This window comes from Thunnus albacares, chromosome 5 (assembly GCF_914725855.1).
Source record: "Thunnus albacares chromosome 5, fThuAlb1.1, whole genome shotgun sequence".
Taxonomy (NCBI): Eukaryota; Metazoa; Chordata; class Actinopteri; order Scombriformes; family Scombridae; genus Thunnus; species Thunnus albacares.
In genome coordinates this window covers 8,120,580-8,143,131 of record NC_058110.1, presented here as the reverse complement: position 1 = coordinate 8,143,131, position 22,552 = coordinate 8,120,580, and the positions used below count along the sequence as shown (strand labels likewise).

Sequence of the window (22,552 nt, the reverse complement as noted above, 5' to 3'; positions counted from 1 at the left end):
AAAGAATAAAACTGATTAATTGTAGTGAAAAAGTAAGTCAAGTCAAATTTTTAAGTTTAGTCCAAAATTATTTTTGTTTTTATTTGTTTTTAAGATTTTTTAATCTTTATTTGATAGTGAAAGTAGAGATACAGACATGCAGCAAAGGTCCCCAGCTGGAATCAAACTGAAGACATTGCTGTTACATGGTACGCATATAAACCACTGACCACTAAACACCCCTTTTCTTATATTCTATTCTTTATTTTTTAAAGCCTGTATTAAAATTAAATGTCTAGATTAGAGGCAGCTCCCACAGGTTAGCTATTATACTATATAATCAACATAGTAAACATTCTTGCACTTTTTTTCAAATATTTGTATTTAAACAAATATTATGATATGTATGGATCAACTGACTATGTATAACATGAAAGGGGTGGCATCCCACAGAGAAATATCCCCCAACTCAGCAGTTTCTCTCAGCTGTATTGAACTTTTGGTTTTCTTGCCTGCTAACCCCACTCTCATGAACCATATTTCCAGCAGTACCAGGCAGCTGTTTTCAGTGAAAAACCCACTGTACACTACCTAACCACCACAAAACACCAGACAACATACAAGTGACTAACTGCTGAACACAGTGGAGCGTGCTAAAGGTAAAGCTCCAAATATTTTATTTGTAATTGGACTTTCATTAATCAGGTGTCCAGAAACACGACTCCAAATACTAATGTTTCTCTATGTGTGCTGGATGTGTAAATTGGCATATTCTTGCTAATGTGTTTATGGCAGGTTCTGCTGCCCACAAGTAGCCTAAAACTTAATTGATCAAATCAAAAAGCTTGCCTGCACACATAATTGGGATGATTTTGATATTTGAGTTTTTGCCTTGGTTAGTTTCATGGCTAAATTTCATTAAAGAAAGACATATTCATACAGTCCTACTTTTATTGTCCTTTTGTCCTTTTAGCCATAGCATACACAGGCAGTGTAAACAGTCATACATCAGAGTTCAGACTATGGATGACATCAGCTTTTTTACTATAAATACAGTTTCATTCATACACCATGCAGTACTGTATTTGAAATATTCTGTACATGTTCTCAAACATAACCTATAACTGTTCAATATGTTTATCCTCTTCTGTCACAAAGCTTTTAGGATGTAACTTCCACATCAGATAAAATGATCAGTATCAGATTAAACTCATGTTGAAGACCATGAACACTGTTAATCAACAGACCACTGTTTAGAAAGAGGAGTAATGTTACATGTTACTGTATATAACCAAACTTTGAATTATACAAAAAAATAGTAATAATAAAAATCCCACTTAGAAAACATTTCAACATATCACACCGATTGTGACAGTTTCGTTAAAATGTACAAATTATGACAATTTGACTTTTAGACAAAGATAATACCCCTCCTTCATTCTCCTTGTTTCTAGCAAGACTGTAAGCATCAAATAATGATTTGACTTGTCCTCATTAATATTAATCACAATAGTATCATCAAGGTTATTCTGTCTAGAACCCATATTTGACAACTATATACACAGTATATACTACAGTATGTAGATTATACACTACATATTTACTGTAAAACTGTTTAATAATAACATCCTGTCTCCCAGTTTTTCATCCTATCCAGCTGTAGGCTCGGCACTCCACCAGTGGGTTTTCTTTATAAACAACTGTATATCCACATTCTGTCTTGACGCGACGACACTTCTTGGGCCATGAGGTGGGCTTCACTGGCCTGAAAGGAATGAAGAGAAGAAAGGGGAGACAAAGAGAAAAGAGCAGAAATAGTGAGACTATAAGAACCAGCCACAATGACAGAATGCCCATAAGCGAGACTTTATATAATTGAAATCAATTAATATGACCTGAAGTGAATGATGAACTCACGTAAAGCAGTAGAAACCAAACTCATGACAGGAGCACTTGTCACAGCCTCTCCAGAAAGAGTCTCCTGGTCTGTAGTACTTGTCGTTATATGAACAGATACCTGTGAAAGAAATGAGAACCACAATGACATATCTATCTCTTGTGTCCAGATTTTTACGTTTTCCTTTCCTTTACAGTTTAACCTACAGGCTTTAGCCCTCTGGGTGAAATGTATGCCTTTTACAGGTTACATCAAAACGTTTCAGAGGCTATAAACATCTGTTCTTATGGCAGAACATCTAAAGCCCCGCTGCAAGAGGTTAGCACAATAATGCCTAAATCTAGCGTCTACAGTGAATTCTCCTCCTATTCCTGCAGGCTGTGGGAGCTATCCTCATGGAGTACGTCTGTCACCTTGAGAGTGGGATCAATAGGAACATACTGATCTGCTGTGAAGAGCCCCACGGGGCTTAATGCAAGGTCAGGGTATAGAGGACAGAGTCCGTGGTCAGCTGGTTGGGTACCAAGTGTTGATTTATGATTCTTGGCCGGAAATGTAGCAGTCGCAACCTGGGATAGGGCGTACAAATGTGACGCACATGATTTTGAATGATAAATCTACAGAGAAACAGAACTAGCCCTTACCTTTTATGTGGTATACGGAGGCTTCTGTGCATCCGTTGCTCAACAGAAGAATGAGGGACAAGCTCAAAGCAAACACCAGCGATAGGGAGCATCCATGAACGTTACTTATTGGATGTAACATTGTGAAAAAAATTTAGTTGAAGAAAGAAATATTTACTATTTGATACTGTCAAAGCTTCTTTTCTCAAAGAAGATATCAAGTTATTGTATCCCCTAAAAATTAATTCTGACTCTCTATCAAGAGATTTGGTCTAATCTTATGTGACTGTTCAGTAAAATCCAGTCAAGTCCTTGTTATGACCCAGTAGACGCTGGCTAATATTTATAGTCTCACATCTCTACTGAGCAGAGAGAGAGAGAGAGAGAGAGAGAGAGAGAGAGAGAGTGAGAGAGAAAAAAAAGTATATCCACATGTTTAATTTCCTGGTTTCCTCCCAGTGTCCAACTTTTGTTTCAGAATGAGGTGTGTTTGGAGTTTGGCTGTGTACCCATGCATCCCTAAATATTACCTTTGGCCCTTGCTGGCTGTTTAAGGCTGTGTGGGTGAAACAATGGTGCCCTAACAGGACGGTCGATTGGTTCAGTGATGGATTCTTTCAGATTTCTGTCCTTTTTAAAAAAAAAAAAAAAAAAAAAAAAAACTACATTTGCGTCTTTATCTGTTGTTTCTTTTTGTCTGCCTGTTTACTATCTAGCACCGTGATTTCTTTCTCTTTAACATACACATTCCCCCTCTCCCCTCTCTCTATCAACTCACCACCTCCTGATGTGCACAGATGCTGACTATTAAAGCTAAATCTATTTTTATGACTGCTGACATTGTCAGAATAGAACTCTTTGTGCTGACATTGTCCCTTGTGTGAGGGAAATCGGTTCAAGCCAAATGATCACAAAACTGCATTCTCGAACAACAAAAATGCATGAAAAACACTGCAAACTTCAAAATCTGTTTTTTTCTCTTATTCCGAGTAACTTAACCTTTGGAGATACAAGGATTTTGCAGCACAGTGTCAGTACCTTTCCCACCTGGGAAGTCAGAGGCATTTGATATTCAGAAGGGAAATGATGAGAGTATCATGGTTTGACATTTTGTGCTTTTAACTGTTTACATATGCTGCAGTACACAAAGCATGACCACAATATTAACATGAGTGCTGCACTGCCAAGAACGTATGTCCCATATTTTTAGCTTTATATAAATTGTACATGTAGTCTGACATCTGGAAAAATGCCTCAAATATTTGAGGGCCAAGTCAGAAAGTTCCCAGGTGTGACTCAATGCATGTGTTGATGGTGTAATGTCAGAAAATACAGACCAATAGAGGAAAACTGTTGGGTCTTATGTCTGTGTCACACACACATTCACACACACACACACACTCAGGCAGATTTTGCTGGATGTGTGACTAACCACAGGACAGTTTGTGGTCCCTCTCTTCCTTCCTTCCGCAGAGCCTCCAGCCAGTAACTGGTCGACACGCTGCGCTCTGACAAAAGAAAAAACAAACTGGACATCAAGGGACTGGAAGGAACTTGTGGTGGCCGAGGGGCTCCAGCTAGAAACCGCTGCCTCTGCCTCATCTCCACAAACCATGTAGTCACACAGGAACACTTTCCGGGTGTTCGGTGGCTCAGCGGTCTGCAGTGTCGCCACACAGTAAGAAGCTCCTGTGTTTTCTCCCATGCAGATCAGGTGAAATGTAGAAAAACTGCCTGTAGGTGTAAATATGGCTGTTTGGCCTAGGAATTACATTCAACAATACTGCAGCTCACACCCAATGCCAACATTCAGGACCAATGCAGGACGTAGTGTGGCCCATATGTAGTGAGGCAGAAAGTGGTGGTGACTGGGGGAGTAGTGAGTCTGACTTTCATGTAGGACAGCAGAGTTTGCTTCCCATCACAAACCTGCCTTTTTATTAACTGCCTGCCTTTCCCTAACCTTAACCAAGTGTTTTAGTACCTGACCCTCACCATACCTTAACCACAATTTATTTGCCATAACCACAATCTTCCCTTAACCATATCCTAGTTGCCTTGCTAAAATATTGAAGAAAAGCAATTATTTTAATAGAATCGCCATTGGACATAATAAGCTTTTGGCCCTGCACAGGATACGTACAGTAGATGGGTGGAAATAGGTGGATGCACCATTTTGGTCCTTTAGAGCAAGCAACAAAATACAGTACCTGCATTTTTATACTAAGACATATCTTTACAAGCATTTTTTTCATAAGTAAATCAACACCAAGGACCATAGCCTCAAGTGCAAGACATCCCTTATGCTGTGTGGGAAAGGTTGGGAAAGTGGCTGTGTGCTGCACTTTTGGGGAAGTTATTTGAAAGTACATTTGCCAAACCAGTTAGTTCTCATCCTTGAAACCCTCTCTGTTACACTATTATTGCAATGTCCCTGGCTCGGTTCTGCTCAGCAAGTAGAACATTGTCCAATAATGGCAGGGTTGATGGTTCAATCTCTGGCTCTCCCTGTCCACATGCGGAAACGTCCTTGAGCAAGACGTTAAACCCCAAGTTCTTTCAAGTCGTTTGGGCCAGCACCTTACATGGTAGCTCACTGCCATCAGTGTGTGTGAGGTAAACTGTAAAGCACTTTGATAAAAAGTGCTATATAAATGTGATCTATTCACCATTTGCCATTATAAAACCAAAACATACAGTTTCTGATAAAGCATAAAATAAGTTTGTAAGTTACTTAAACTCTTATCAACTGTAGTTATAGTGGGTGTGGGCTTACTTGGACAGGATAAGATTCATGCTTTGTCAGAAGCATTGTCATACAGTACGTTTCAGTTTCACAAGAAAGAAGGCCTCGAGGATGAGGACTAACTAGTTGGTTTGGCAAATGTTGTTTTGCTTAACTTCCTCACCTGAGATAGAGAGCAGCACACAGCAGCCTCCCTAAACTTTTCTATGTGATGCATTGAGCTGAGTCCCTTGCAGAGGATGAGGCAGTCCCAAACTGGGATACAAAGACCTGGTCCCTTTTATTCCTGCTACGGTCAGTCAGCTGTACCAGCTGAGTCAAGTCTCACAGTGGAGTTAAATTTTATGAGTCAGTGCCTGGAAATAGGATAGGACATTATGAAATGTCTGAATTAGAGTGTGCATGAAGACAAGACAGTTTAACACTTTGGTCCATAAGATAAAATTTAATTCAACAAAGATTTGACAGGTGTATCAATGTTTTTCTGTTTTATAAAGAACACAGTTGATCTGTTCTCTTGTCTTCATGAATTCAGATTATTGAATAAATTAATTTCACACCATACAGCTTACATCATATTATTCTTGTTCAAACATGAGAGACCTACACATGTCTCATGCCTCAGGATGCATAATACATTGTATGCATAATACACTCATAGTGTAACAGCTAGATTTTAACAACGTTGTCTTAGCATATACTGTAAGTTTAATGAATCAACTTTTTGCTGTTCTGTGTAAAATACATGCATGACAGATCACATGACAACTTAGATGCACAATATTCACCTGATAGACATCCTGTAATTTGCATCTTTCATCCACATCCTGGATGAAGATTCTGCTGCTTATTAACAGAGTGGAGTTAAAAGTGAAATATCTTGATAAATGGCCGACTGTCTCACAGTGTGGTAGTTCAAAATCAGTCAGATTCCCAGTGAGAGAGGCTGACTGTGGTAGGTTGGCTCAAATAGGTTTTGCCTCTGGACTATAAGAGTGTGGTAGGTCAAGAAGTTCTCTGCTTCTGAGGGCAGCAGAAAAGGACCACACAGGCACACACACAGTGTTATGATGAGGCCATAGGTCAAAATCTTTTCTATTAGCCTCATTTCACACCTTCTCTAAACACGTATCTGCTATTGTAGATCAGCACCTACTTCTGCAAACGTCATTGTCTACCTGTCTTTGCACCAGTTCCTCTGAGATAACTAACTGGGTACTTATTGTAACACACGGGAACACATATTTTTAAAGGTGCCACAGTGTTTTCAGCTGTGATATAATTTCACCAAGAACTCTGAATGCTCCATGTTGAAATAATGTATCAATCGAGCAATCATAAGACAGGTTTTAGAGAAGCTAGGGCAGTTGTTTAATGTTCTGGTTGAATCAACATGACATTTTTATTCAATACTAACTCAATCCAGGATTGCCTTACACTTAATGTCAAGTTAAAATGAAAATTAAATGGCAGCCTGTTGAAAAATAAGTTTGTGTTGTATAATTTGGCTTTTGTGAAGGATTCAGATGATCCTCTTTGGGAGCAACATGACCCAATACCCTACCCTGTCATTTGCAAGGTTTAAAGTTACAGAGTGGGGAGCCCTGCCTATGAAGTATTCTGTTTGGTTAAATGTATTTCTAACAATAAAATTAAGGAGAAAAAAAGGAAATTAGGTTATAGAGTCTGTTATTTCTTTGTGGTGTTTGGAGTCTTTCTCATACAGTTTATTTTAACTGGCCATGCTTGCGGCATGGCTTTAGGGATGACAATGTTGGTCGGTCGGTCCACCACTTTGGTCCACACTGAAATATCGCAACTTGAATGGATTTCTATGAGATAGCCTATTGTACAGACATTCATCTAGCTCCACCAGGATGTTGATATTGTTGAAATATCTTAGCAACTATTGAATGGTTTGCCATGAAATTTGGTACAGACCCAGGATTTATTGTAATTACTTTGTTGATCATCAACTCAAACTTTTCATTTGCTCAATACATGGAGTTATTATTATAACAAAGGTTCAGGAATAAGACCACGCCCCTCTCTCTCACTAAATTCAATCACCTGCGCCTCACTAATTCAATCATCCGTGCATACCTATATAGGCGTGTCTAACCCCTTTCTCTCCTGTTTGTCTCAGTTCTCATAGCCCTCCCCCCCAAACCCCATTTCTCTCCTCTCCCCCCTCAATGGGCGTCACAGTGGCTCACAGTGGTTAGCACTTATGCCTCACAGCAAGAAGGTCCTGGGTTCGAACACTGGCCATCCCAGGTCCTTTCTGTGTGGAGTTTGCATGTTCTCCCTGTGTTCGCGTGGGTTTCCGCCGGGTACTCTGGTTTCCTCCCACCATCAAAGACATGCTTTTTAGGGTTGATACTTACTTACTTACTACTTACATAAGTAATTCTTCTTGTCCTATTTTAGGAACCACAGGGGGATGGCGGAGCAGAAAGCTCATCAAGACATGTCCCCCACCCTGAGTCTCGACCCCCAGGTTCCTAGACGCTCCAGCCTCTTTGTGATTCCATTTGGTTCCCGGTCATCCCCATGCCATCGACCCCCTTCGTCCCTCTCCTCGACCCCCATGCTGCCCACCATACACTATCTTAATCCAATCCTAAACCCTCTCGACAATCCAAATAAAACTACTTTTTATACTGTTCAAATGGCGTGGTCTTTGTTAGTGAATTTGGTTTATGATGAACACAAATAACATTCACAGTAGCTTTAAATGTACTTTGTGGTTAGTGCCAAATAGCAAATGTTAACATGCTAACACTAAACTAAGACAGACAAAATTATGCCTAACATCAGCATGTTAGCATTGTCATTGTGGCATGTTAGCATGATGATGTTAGCATTTAGCTCAAAACAATGCTGTGCCTAAGTACAGCCACAAAGAGTTGTAGACTCTTAGTCCTGTTTTATTATGTAAGCTGAACAAATTAATCTGCTCTTGGAAACAATCATGTTTGGTTATTTTGGGTGCAAAACCAGGAAAAAATGTAATAAAGGTTAGATGAAGGTATGTATCATAAGTTAGATGGTTGGTTTTTAAGATTATTTTGCAAAAACAGTAGGCCTAGAAGTAGTAAAATGATTCATGTAATGTACCATGGTGGGCCAATCAGACATAAATCATGGTACCTTTGGATCCCTGGTGACGAATCAACTTAAATTTCTGTTCCAAGCCTGAATAGCAGTGAAACCATTTAGGGTTTCTAAAAGTATAACTTTGTATAGTCGTGGAGCCAGCCTTGTGGTAGGCCTTCCTAAAGTCTCATCCTGCTTTGCAGTTCCACATGGATAAAACACAGAATTGAATAAATAAGACTGTTGGGTAACCAGTGTGGTAGTTGCTAACAGCAGACCACACAAAGGTTGAACCCACTGATGAATTACAGTAACTTACTGTCACTAGCTGCAGATTCCCAAGTCACAGGCAGTCACAGGCAGTCACAGGCAGTCTCAGGCGATGCCACCCTCTTAGTGCGCATCTGTGTGCAGTGGCCCTGTGTGATATTTTTGGTTGTGTGACTCACCCTCAATGCTACAGCAGGCCTGGATGCTCTGGCTTGGCTGTTAATTACATAAATAGTTCTGTTTCAACCATACTTTTGTGCGTAACGATGGATACAGGCACCAGGACTCTTTATTGGTAGAACATGAGGATATACAGTATGTGGTACTGTATAAATCTGTATGTACCAGAACAGTGTTTTACTGCTTTGCTTGAAAACTGTAATGAAATGATGAACTCATTCATTGATACAGCCAGACACATGTTTTTTTGAATGTAAAATATCTTTATTCGACCTTCTCAAAATGTGTTTCAATAACAGAAATTTGTCATCATGGTGAGTTGGAATACTATTCACAAATAGGAATTAATTAGACATTATAATTTTCAAACCAAAATCAGTATGTCATCATAATCCATGAAAAGCAACAAGCCTCTTTCAGACTCTGTCCACTTGTCCACTATCAAGCAACTTTATAAATAGACTTTTATACATTTTTGGGTGTTGAGATTTCAACAAGCAGTCATCCATTAGTGAGTCAAAATTGAATCTGAGATGTTAAGTCTGATGTGACAGAACAACAATCATCATACATCATACCAAAATACATAGAAAGTAAACTGTAACAGAAAGGAAAAATTCTGTAGCAACACATAAAACAAAGATCTCATCAGAAGTACTTGACAAATATCAGTATATCATTCTTTTGTTACAAAACAAAAACAGATTATTTCTTTTTTTTTTTTCATGTCAACACATGATAGTTGATGGTATTTTGGCAACATCTGCATTTCAGGAGTTAACAGAAAGTCAACTATTATCATAACATAAGTCACTGGACATTATTCATCTTTGCCCTGACCCCATCCCACCCCCAACATTATGTCTTTATACATGATATTGCATGATAAAAACAATGATGAAATCATTGATAACTCAATGACATTTACATAGTCAACAAACATGTGTTTGCTGCTAGAGATTGGAAATGACTTTAATCGACTCTGTGTCCTTTTTTATTAGCGTTTGATTCTTCTTCATGTCTTACTATGATTCTGCATTTCAAGATTGAGGTGAATTCAGCTTTGGAGTCCCATCACAAACTGAAAATAAGAAAATCAAGTGTTGTTTTTTTTTTTGTTTTGTTTTTTTTTTTGTTCAAAATATCAAAATGTTTCCCCAAATCAAATTAAATAATTCAGGGGGGAAAATATTCTTCAGTATTCATTGTAAATTTTTAGCTTCAATTGTTCACCTTGAAACTGAATTGACCTCAAATCTGCAGTAAAACCCATCTAGCTTCAGAGCTCAGTCAGAGTATGTAGTCTTTAGTACAAAAAACTACAGTGTCACTACTTGTTTTGCTGGTTCTGCACCACATCTGAATTAAATCAAGAGTTCTTAGAGGCACCTGGAGTGGTACAAATATGTGCTCATCAGGGTTAAGGTATTGTCAGTTCCTTGTTATGGTATTTTTCAGTTCATCATCAAGTCCTCAGGATCAGGGTGCCCGCAAAGGAGACCAGACCAATCATCACACAGGTAATGATGCTTGGAAGCCTGACGTGACCACTCAGGCCTCTGGGCTTTTCTTTGTTATTTTCTTTGACACCCTTTGTAGATTTGTTGTAAAACATGTCCTGGGCCCATAAAAGTATTCCCAAATGAGAGTTGCACACTATAGGAGATGTCTAAATCACAATATATACTGTACCAGAGACATTACTGCCCGCTTTATGCAAACTTTAGGTATAAAAAATTACCATGCTGACGTCTCAGCATGTGTACTATTTTCTCAAATGATCATGTACATATCAAAAACAAAAACATATTTCTTGCAATACCAAATGGATGAGGTCTGTAGATACCGTTTCAATTATTTATATCGTATTCTAATACTTGCGCAGTTACTTCAAGGTTAAAGAAACTTTTCTTGAATTAGGGCCCAGCACTCCTACCCTAAGATGGTAGATGAGATAGATGTAGGCCAAGGGCACATTTTTAAACAAGGTCTGCGCAGAGCCTGCATGGACAGCATCATTAGATTCAGCATAAGGGCTGTATTTCATATTGTCTTAAAGGCCCAGCTTGGAAAACCAGAGTAGAGATATTCAATCTAAATGTGTCACCAACAATGGATTCATCCACACAAAAGAGCATAGACTAAAAATCTTGCTCGCATGTCACCTCAGTTTCAAGATTTGCTTGTGTTTGTAGATTATTTCCATAATGAGCCTTTAATACAGTACTGTGTACACAGCTTCCTGAGAGTTAGCTAGCTACCATTCTATAAAACACACTGCACATCTAGCTATCTGCTCATTATATGTACTGTATATAGTGAAAAGGATGCACCGATAAACTTAGCCAATATCTGTCGGAAATTTAAATTTTAAGATTCATTTGACTTGTCCACAGTAAACATGTTAATAGTGCATCCCTAACAAAATATAACATGGTTAAATATAATGCAGTATAATATTTCCTTGTGATGTTGCCTGTTAGATAAACTGCTGTCTGCAGATGTCAGAGGCTTGTAGCTGTCTCACAGAGCACAGATCACCTTGTGTGGTTGAATTGCTCAGTGAAATGGATTCAATTACTTCTCAGGGTTTACAGTATGATCGCGCCTTCCCCCCCGAATAGGCAAAGCATGCCCATTTCTCATATGAAACAATTAACCGTGTGCTGTTATTACACAACTAATTTCATTCCCGTGGTGACTCATCCCAGGTTTGGTGCGTTAGAACTTCAGTTACAGTGTATCAGCCTGAAGTGCTGCTCTGAGAGGGATAAGGGCCCCATGGTGCTTAGGATTAAAGCAGACGACTCTGTCTTACTGGGCAACTGCAGCTTGTCACATGTCACACTTTAGAGCTATGTCACTGATATCACGATAATCAGTGTCATTGATGCAAACATATAACTGTGCTCATGGGTACAATGGTGAGTCACAGGCCTCGTACTGACAGTGCCATTAACCCAAGTAAAGAATGCCCTTGCAAGTATTTTGATATTTATAGAGCAAATTAAAGTGATTAAAATGGGAAACACAAACTATAGTATCTCCCTGGTTACTACACTGGTTGTCCTAGCAACCCATTGGGTATGACTAGCCAATCACGTCTTAGATATCATCTTTGAAATGTCCCGTATGACAAGAATTTTATGTTGCTGGTGCAGCGATGACCACCGTTATAAACGTGTCAACAATAATTCATGTCATTGGTGTTACAATAATAACTAGTGACACTAGTGGAATTGTCTGAAGTGCTACATCAAGGTACACTGCTGTTGGAGCAACAATAATCTGTGTGGTATTGGTGGCATGTCACAATAACAACACTACATAAATAATTTAGTTACACTCCGTAATTTACGTAATTTACTGTAACATAGTGGATATTCTATAGGCTGATTCCAATAATTTTAGAATTGAAGGGCCTCATGCAAGAAACTTACCTTGAAGGCAGCTGGATTCACGAGATCACGACATCACAGGATCACGCAAGAATCCATCTTGTCAGGCTTCAAGCTATGCGCTCGTGTCCAAACCACTGGTGGTTCGGACCAATCAGCATCACGAATCCAGCTGCCTCCCAAGGTAAAACAGTGATAGAAAGATGGTTCATCCAATCACCTGCCAAGTAATTTTTGAAAGTGTCTGCCCTTTTCCAAATGGTTTCTATGGACAACTTCTCAGATGGTTCTGTGTAACAAACTATTTGGTGCGTCAGGTTAGCAAGAACCAGCTGCATGAACAGATTCATTCTTAAATGGCAGGCAGGAGTGGTTTGAGAGAACGTGTTGCATTCACCAATTTTATCATATTTGGGATATTGTACACAAAAAATATTCAGTAGTGGTACGGAGGAAAGGGGAAGAACACTTGTTTAACTTAGGAATTGTAACAGCTTAATGTGGATGAATTTGGAGTTCAAATACAGAAATCAACTAAAATAAAAATAAATAAAATAAACTTCATGAAAATGTTCTGCTCAGTTCACTGTATCATCATCATCATCATGGCTTGCCAGTTTACTGAGGTTCAGCAATGTTTGTTTTTTTTGTTATGTTTTAGCATGGCCACTCTAACAGTTTAGTAGTTGTAAGAAAAATTCTCTCACACCAAAAGCGACTTCAGGGTCTTTATGCAGGTCACTGTCAAGGGGAAGACAGGATAACATCACCTGCTCTCTTTATTTCTGTCACAGTACAGCACTACTCTGATGACGCTAATGTCGTTAACAGCTGTATTAATATTTCCTATTTGTTTCAGGCCTCCTAACACCACTACGGACACTCCTAAATGTGTTGTTTTTTGTCTGCTCATTTCCAAAAGCAGGACTTGAGGCTCTTTATAATTATGCAATCTCATGAACACACACCTCATGAACAGGACGCATTCGTAACACTGAAACATGCAATTTACTGCACGTTAGGGCGTTAAAGAGAACCCGCTGAATCTGACTTAGAACACTTGTACGAGCAAATCTCACAGGAAAAAAGTAAGAGAGACTTTTTACATAAAAATAAGAAAATGTTCTTGCCTGAGGCCCAAAATATTGAAATTTCACCACTTTACTTTATGGGGAGGGGGGGACTTGATCATGACCTCAATCTTTCTAAAATCTTGGCTACGGCCCTGCCCATAATGACATAACACTTATATCTGGCATGGCTGTAAGGATTTACTGGTAGGACACAAAGTCACATTATATTCTGCTGACTAATATGTTACAGAGGCAACATTTAGAACTCTTTAAGGACTGTTGTCTCCATTTTTTGGCTTATTCACTGTGATTTTGTCGCACTTATGATTCCTATGACTACTGCAAGCAGCATTGCTTATTCAAAGAGGCATATAAGTGACATCACCTTAAGACAATGCAGCACTTGGGGCTTCCCTCTGAGAGAAGGCCAGTTCATACAGCCATATTCACACAGTCTTAAGACATCTGTAGAGTAAACTGATCACTGTATGCTGGAACTATAAACTGGAGTAAACTGCACACTAGAGAAGGGGTTTGTGAGAGTTATTACAAAGGAGTGAACTTGGACAAAAAGAAAAAAAAAACCCAAACAATTTCTAAATCTGACTTTGATAGCTGCAATTCAGTTCAGTAATTTTTTTTACAGTAGACTGTGGGGTACAATCATACAATAATGGGCTTATTTTGAGGTTGTTGATGCAGGGGAAGCGTTTTTTTTTTGTGTGTCAAAAAAGTGTGATCGTACACAATCGCTTTGATTCATGGTGCTCTGCTTTTCTGTGGAATATCAAGCTGAGATATCCATTTTACCCCCATCTTTCTAATCCCACCAAATCAGTAGTGAGGAGTCATATAAACACAATGGATTTGCACATACTCTGATGCTCTTCTGGCACGAGGAACACTGAAACCAAAGGGTAGAAATACTATACTCAAATGCATTAGAATCAGATGAGGTTTTGTCGTCGGCTGTTTTTGTCAGCAGTAATGTTATTTACATTGTTCAGTATGTACAGTAGAGAATCTCCCAGAGATGTTAGGTTCTGTAAAGCTGCAATGGGGTACTCCTTTAAATTCCTCACATTTGAAAGTGCTTAGATGAAGAGCCATACGAGTCCCTGTTGAAGTATTTTTTTGAATGTTCAATAACGTACTTGCTGCTGTATTGCCAGTCTTGACTCTGTCACTGCACGAGGAGTATCAATAATCTTGAAAGCACACAACTGCTGCTTTCTCAAGCTATGAATGTATACAACACATAAACTGAAAGTCATCAAATAGCAAGATTTTAAATAAATCATCAAAAAATCATGGATGGACATCATGGTTCTTCATCGTAAGGGTTGAATTTCTCACAGAAATCAAGACTTTAAATACAGTCAATCTTTTTTTTTCATCATAAAGGTATTTGTTGAGAAAGTCGAGTGTTAAATGCACTGTACAACCTTGTATAATTTTTTTTTTTCAAAATATAGTTTATCCCAGTGTGTTTTGTTGTTTTTCTTTTTACATCTTACAGAATCCTGTACACTTGGTGTCTGCATTGCGATTGGATGATATCCTGATCATTGGAGAGAAGAGAAGAGAGGAGAGGGAAAGAGACAGATGGACGACAGAAGAGAGAAGAGGAGAGGAGAAGAGAAGAGAAGATAAAAGAAAAAAAGAGAAAAGAAGAGAAGAGAAGAGAAGAGAAGTTGTCCTCAGTGAAGACGCTGCACTCCATACCTTGGCTCTCTTCTGTCCCGAACCTCAATCTGAACAAAACAACGAAAGGATTCATTATTGTAATAAAATCCAGTGATGTTCACAACATTTACATTTATAAGGTGCTGATGATACAAATTAAGATCGTTTACTAGTAATGGGGAGTACTACTAATTTGGTGAAAACAATTTTAATATGCCCTCTGTGGCTCTTGAGTTTTGTCAAGTCTAACAAAATAACCCCAGTGATGTCATCAGGGTGATAAATTTAGTGAGGAGGCGTTAATTTTAAAAGACGCACGCATGCATACAATCGACAGATTTGTGCAGTTCTATGTTGATCACAGAGAATTTCAAAGTTGAAAGGTGCTTTGTTAATTTTTACTAGTCAGAATGCACATGGTACAGTGTACCATATGTGCCATGGAGGTTAGAACCAACTGCTATTGTTCACTGTAACTTTGTGTACAAATGCTTGTTTTTTCCTTCTGTGGATCAGTTTTCAATATTTCAGCCAGTAGTAGTACAAGACGAAACAGGCACAGTATGATAGATGTCAAAACACCTTCAACATGTCATTGAGATAAACAATTCTTTTTACCATGCCACTCTGTTGGATGGAAAACTCAAGCTGTGCCAGATCACTAAACCACAATTGCAGTTACTCATGGCATGGCGTGACTGTTCCAACCCTATAATTGACATGTTAGCTGAGATCTGCTGCATTTTTCATGTGTCAGTCGGTAACACACACATATACAGTATATACATATACTGTATTTATATATGTGAATTGTAGGTTTTGGCTAATATTTGGACATGAAAAGTGATCATTGCTTAGAAAATTCAAAATAGGATCTTGTGTTTTTAGAACTTAGCCCAAGCTAGAGACTTCAAGTCAGGACATCACAGACTGTGTTGCATCGCTTTTGATCTTTCTTTTCTAAATCTGCCTCCCCCAACTTTACGGAAGCGCAATACTAAACTGCTAGTACTCTTTTATAGTACAGGTATTCCTGCTCTTCAGCAATAAATTACCATATAATCTTTTGCTGTTCACAATCTGTGGTATAGTTGAATACCAGTGGCAAACAGACTCGTCCACCACCACCGTCAGTTAATGTGGCTGCATGGGCCTTGCCTTTTCACAGTACAATGACCGAAAGCTAACAAGGCTTTTTGCAGGCACTTTTGCAGGTATTCCTCAAACATAATGCATATGAAATGTCAACTTACCCTTGACACAGCAAAATCTGCAAGGACAAAAAAGAACAAAAGTGTTGGCATATACACAGAAAAAGTGCATATTTGTGCAAAACACGAATATGATTACTGGTATGTAAGTGTGAGTTAAGCATTTAGGCATCACTTACTGGTGAAAAAAAAGACATTTATTTGCTACCTTTGTCCAGCTTATGGCCACATTTTCCATAGTTGGTTAATTTTTTGTTTTGATTTACTCTATTTCCTCAAAAAGTGGCCATGGCCTTTATTTACCTCGACTACAGAGGGTACCAGACCTTTATTGGAAACAGGCTTATGTTAGAAAGAGGCCTTTATTGTTACTGCCTTACTAGTAATCCACTTACTCCGACATGCAGAACAATAATTATAGCACTTCCAACTGCAACGTTTTGGCAGTGCACCACTTAGCTGTAGCATGCTAGTAGCATGCTCATGGATGTATGCTCGCTGGCTTAGTCAAGTTACCCTGGTTACCCATGCTCTTGTAGTGTCGCTGGCATCATTATTATTAAAATGCGGGCCGTTATCCCCATATTTAAACAATACTGCGTCTCCTTTGTCCCACTCCCCTCTCTGTGACAGTCAGCTAGAGGGCTACACATGTACTCATAGAACTGGAGTTACATCCAGGTAACTACTGTTTATGCTTAATTGGCATGCACATTATATAACAGGCAGCAGGAGTTTATCCACTCTTGTTTTTTCCCTGGCCTGTTTTTGGGGCTGATCTTTATTTGTTTGTGTTGACCAAGCCCCCGGCTATTATCAGAGACACAGGATTTAATTGACTACTGTCTTTTATTTGAGGAAATACGGTACATATTTCTACTTAAAATGTTGCAGTGCACTAAAAATTGTAACACTTTTTATATGTTAATATAAACCCAGTGATATTTGTCTTGTTGCTGACTTAATGCTGATACAGTCTTTCCTCACAGAAAGCTTACTATTTCACTTCCTAAGTTTTATGGACAACAAATGCTTTCATGGACTGTAGATATACAGATACTAAAGGGACATTGATCTCTATGAAAGTGTGAACAAAAAAAGGAACTTCACACAGCTGATGAAGCATTAGATGCATTAAATGTGTAAAATCACTGAGACTGTCAGTGAGGTTAATCAGATAAGAACAGAAAGACACACCCACGCCCTGGAATATCTCCAGTTACCATGGAAACCATCACAGAGATAGACCGTCGGAGAACTGAGACATCTTATGTCACTATTCTCTCTTTATCTTTCAGTCTCTTCCTCTCACTCCTCCTCTCTCCTTTACTCTATCTCGCTCTCTATCTGTCTGTATATCTCTCAGACTACTATGTCTTATGTCATAGATCTCTTTCTTTCTGCCTCTCCTTCTCCCTCACTCTGTTTCGTTCTGTGCTGTTGCACATCGGGCTTGTGGAGTCAAACACATAATCCTTATGTAAGGAGACTTTTTATTGTTTTGCACTGTATCTTTTACTCTTGCCCCTTCACCGCCTTCTTCTGCCATTCCTTTCCTCCTCTTCTCCCTTTTCATACAGCTAAAACAATGTGATTCAACTGTCCTGATGCAACATCATGCAAACTGTCAGAAACACTCTGGGGGACTCTCTCCCACTCTTTAATACAGAGTTACTGAGGTCATGTTGGAGTGTAGTCATTTTTCAACTGGGCAAATGTTGTTTGTGTTAATGGCCTCACAAAAATATAAAAAGAAAAAAAAATGGAGGAAGACTGACTTTGAAGGCATTTAGTTATTACATTATTCTCTTGTTTATTTTCCTTTTATTTCATTCATATTATCTTATTTAGGTATATGGTAATATTGTTTTAAAGGACAGTTAACAGGATCATATAGATTGGATGAAAGCAGCTAAAGGTCACCGTGCAAAAATTAATTTTGATTAATTGATTTATTATTTCATTTTCATCTTTTATCCATGAAAACAAAAAAACATAAAAGTAGCATCAAGGTGAATTGTCCATCCACTAAACCCCTCCCCCGAACAGTTATTGTTTGGGGTGTTTTTTTGTCACCTTTTTAAAAAACAAGGGCAAAAGTGTAAGGAATGGACAACAGTGTTTTTGTCCGTTCTAACATTACCTGCAAATAGCGGCTAACTAGCTTACTGCCTACACTAGCAACCTAGCGTGACTTTGAAAGCCAAGAAACATAGTTTGAATATATTATAAACAAAGCATAAGTCTAACATCTGTGTTGCTTGTCCAGGTATGTTTTTCAAGCAGGGTTATGATGGAACAAATTAACATTTTAATTACTAATTTATTCAAAATACTGTACTATAATACAAGTGCTAACCACCTAACCAAGAATAATGCTTCTCCTTATCTTCAGCATTGATCATAAACCCATAGGACGTGTAGCTTTAGAGTCATTCTTTTAGCATTATTTCATGTACATCAAGTGCATATTTTAGACCCTTTAAAAGGATTCCCATTTTAAGAAAATTAAGCTGCAAAACATAAAATGTCAGCTAGAGACAGCTATAGTATAACTCAACAAACTCATTTAGCATTAATTAACTAGCTGCAGTTGATAAAATATGCTAGCAAAAATCAACTGTTGTTGGCTAGAAATAAGAAGCCCATTTTTGTGTATTTGTATGTGAAATCAAAGACCCATTGGTTCAGAAATTTGTGAGAATTTTGAGTAACAAATCTGCTGGTTAATGTGAACTACATGTGTCCTATGCAAGAAAGAAGCTAAGCTTGACAGCATAGCTTGTAAATGGAAAAAATGTTGGATACACTATTCAGAGGGACACCAAGACTAACTTTGGGAGATATCACTTGATTTGACTAATTGAGACCACTGGAGCCTCATATTAGCCTCAGATAAACCTTTAAAAACATTTTTTGCACAGATTGAAGACTGTGAATTTTCCCCATCACTTACATCATATGGGCATTAGGGATCTAATGTACAGTACAGAGTAGTAGGAGTGATTAGAGCAAGCTAGACCTCATCAATGTTTAAAAATGTTTCATCAATGTTCATATGGACACCTCATTATTGTTTAAGACAGACTTGAAAAAATGTAAACCTATCCTTTAATTAACAGTAATTCAGAAACAAAGTGTTGATAGAACAAGAAAAGGCAGAGCAAACATAAACATTGAAAGGGTAAGCAATAAGCATTTTTACTTTTTAAGTATTGTGTTTCAGTAATTCTTTGCTTACCTTTGTTGTCTGTCTGCAAGTCGTCGAGATAGAAGTCCGTCTGCCGGTTGCCCAGGACAAAGGCCAAGAAGGAGAGGATGAGGGCGTCCAGGATGCCCATGATGGCCAGCATATAGGCCCAGCGTACAGAGCAGTCGCCCAGGGAGTATTTCCCCGTCTGCTCCCCGCACATGTCCCGGATCACCTCAGCATCCCATCCGTCAGGGAAGATCATGCAACCCAGCACCAGGCACACTCCTGCAGGAGGACACAGAGGAAGAGGACGGTTACGGTGAGGTTTGTGACTGGGGAGATGAATATGTGGGATGTAAAAACAGAGGTTAGGGGAGAAAGGGAAAGAGAGGAGAGAACAAGGGAGAGGAAGGATGATGTAAGAAATAAGGATGAGGAAAAAGAGAGAGGGTACAATTGATGCGTGACAAAGATAGAGGGAGGTAACATGGAAGAGGAAATCTCATTGCTGGATTTCCATGAACTAACTGCAATAAAATGTTGCTTCAATTTACACAAGAAAATACACATTATATATAGAATATACTAAATAAATAAATCCACCACCAAGTACCTGTTAAAGATTATAAAAATTTAAAGCTGCAGCAAATATACTGATGGTGACAAATTGCAGCAAATGCAAAACAGTCAAAATGACACCAGTACTCTGCACAGAGCAAATGAATGTTTGCAATATTGGTCGGTCTGCTTTATACCAAAGGACACCAAACAGGGCAGAGAGGCTTAAGATCTCATACTGAGTCCAACTTTTTCTTCATGCCCTTTGATGGTGATAGTACAGTTATTTTTTCAATGCCTAGATATGAGATCTGTGTAAAACACACCATCTTGTAGGATACATATAGTATATATGGTATCTGTAATGGAAACCTCTCTCATTGCTTCTAAACTGGTAAACAATGAACTGGATGCAGAAAGTTACATTTAGCAATTTTGTCAACATTAAAGTATTTTAAGGGGAAAAGTTACTACTGATTTCCATATCTTTACATCTGGGATTTCATGGAGGTGTTTGTGTGTGTTTCTGTGTGCATGTTTACTGTATATGGGTATGTCTATGCATATGCTTATGGTATTTTGTGCATTTCTGTGAGTGCATGCATTTTAAATATGTACATTTGTTTCTGTGTTTATACACACCTGAACCTTAACCATACCTTAACTACCTTTATCCATAAAGACAGGCTAATCCCAAGCAACACCACATTGTAACACTAAACAGGACATACTGTGCATGAAGGTGACTGATCTAGTATGTGTTTACAGTCTAAACACATTTCTTTCCCCCAAATAGGCTTTAAAGGTAAGAAAACAAACAGTGTCAGTGTTGCTGATTCTAACCCTTCATTTGAGCAGTGGACTATCAATATCAATCATATTTCAAAAATCTAATTTTGTTACACAACCTCCTGCCCATGAGCAATGAAAAACTGGGATACTAAATGATGAAATGATTTGATGTCATCATATGCAGTGTCATTTTTCATTCTTTATTTAATCATTACATAATAATCACCGCCCACATGTTCGACTTGTTCAGCGGTTCATATAAGTCTGGTACCGACTGATGGCTGTTTCTGCCAGTTGGAGAAACAGTTCTGCAATCAGAGCTTAGTGGGCAGAAGTAACTGGCATCCAAAGTGATTTACAATTTGCCGCTCATTCTTGTGCATGGCCTGACCAACAGGAGCAATTCTTGTATCTTGCCCAAAGTGATTAGTGGACAGCCTGCTCTACCTTTTGAGCCACAGCTGCCCCATAGAAGGAGGAATGGGGATCTAATCTTCCTACATAGCTAGCTAACTAGCTACATTCTAAGTAATGACGATTATGAAAAAAAAACCCTGTTTAACCCAGCTGTACCCAAAGTTGTTGTTGTAGGTCGATTTACAGAAATAACAACTCTTAAATCTATTTCTTTAACCTATTTCTTAAATAATTCAAGTTAACAGCATCATTACCGCAGCTTCTGTGTCAACTGATTACAACACTGGTGGGACAGATATGTCTTTCTACTGATTGGTTAGAGAAATCAGTAGCAACAACAATTAACATGAACAAGATATCGATCAGGCTAACTGACTTTTTTAGTTAGGTCCAACTGGTATTGAGAAGTTAATTTCATCTTGAGTCAACAGAGAGTGCTGGTGAGGTGACGTCAGCACACAACACACTGTATTTTCATGTTTATCAATCACAATATGATTATGGAGAAGGAAAAGAAAATGAGCAAACAAGACAGGCAGCAGATGTATGAAATAATCTTGGTGAGTTTTGTATTTCACTGCTTACTGTCCATTAGTCACTTCCTGTGTGCAGAGAAGTGTCCGCACTCAACACTCAAATATAATTTGGGTAAATAATGTGGTTCTATCAACTCTTACTTAGCAAGTAGGGCAGATCTACTGCGTTACAGACCTACTTTGTGATTAATGCTGCTAACATTGTTGCAGTTTTACCTGAAAATGTTTAGAAAAGCTGCCTCCTGCAGCTTTAAACACTGCTGATGTGAGCAGAGTTTAGCTGTGTGTGAATGCTAGTAGCTTTCCATTTGTAGAGGAGTTAGTAGTAGTGAGACAGAAAAAAGATTGAATACATGCACACATGCCCTCTATACATTATTCACCTGGAGACAACTGAGAAATTTTAAACATATGTGAAAAAATGCATGCACTCACATCCACAAACAAGAGAGGGTGCATGCATCACACACACATACAACAAGGTACAAAACCCTCAAGGGAAATCCATACATGCAATTTCGACACTACAACAAAAACGGTAATCTATACTTTACACCTCTGCTCATTCATCAAAGTGAGCATCACTGGGGAGCTGATTATGCCGTATCCCTTGCTCACCAGCACTGTTTAAATAGCAGTCAGCCTGTGCCTGAGGGGCTGTAAGTAAAGCAGTGGGCTCCACTGGGAGATGGGGAACATACATGGCAGGCGTCACACTGAATCTTCATTCCAGACCAGACATGTCTTTTCCACGGGCAACATCACTTGTGATACACATGAAAAGTCAGACAGATTTGGCTGAGTCGGTGATTATTACGCTTCAGTCCAATAAATGTTCAAAAGATTTCACGTCTGGAACTCAATTGGTGTGCAATTGTGAATATTTTAAGTGTT

At 38.6% G+C, this 22,552-nt stretch overlaps 1 protein-coding gene across 1 annotated transcript in view; it reads right to left on the bottom strand.

Moving 5' to 3' along the window:
* Positions 1–9,066: 9,066 nt before the first annotated feature.
* LOC122981673 (LHFPL tetraspan subfamily member 4 protein-like) overlaps positions 9,067–22,552 on the bottom strand; it is a 39,071-nt gene continuing 25,585 nt past the window's right edge. The window contains exons 2-4 of the mRNA XM_044350332.1: positions 19,404–19,640; positions 16,205–16,221; positions 9,067–15,019 (exon numbers count right to left, since the gene is read on the bottom strand). Coding sequence (XP_044206267.1) covers positions 14,966–15,019; positions 16,205–16,221; positions 19,404–19,640 — 308 coding nt within the window. The 3' untranslated portion in view covers positions 9,067–14,965. The remainder of the gene's footprint in view (positions 15,020–16,204; positions 16,222–19,403; positions 19,641–22,552) is intronic.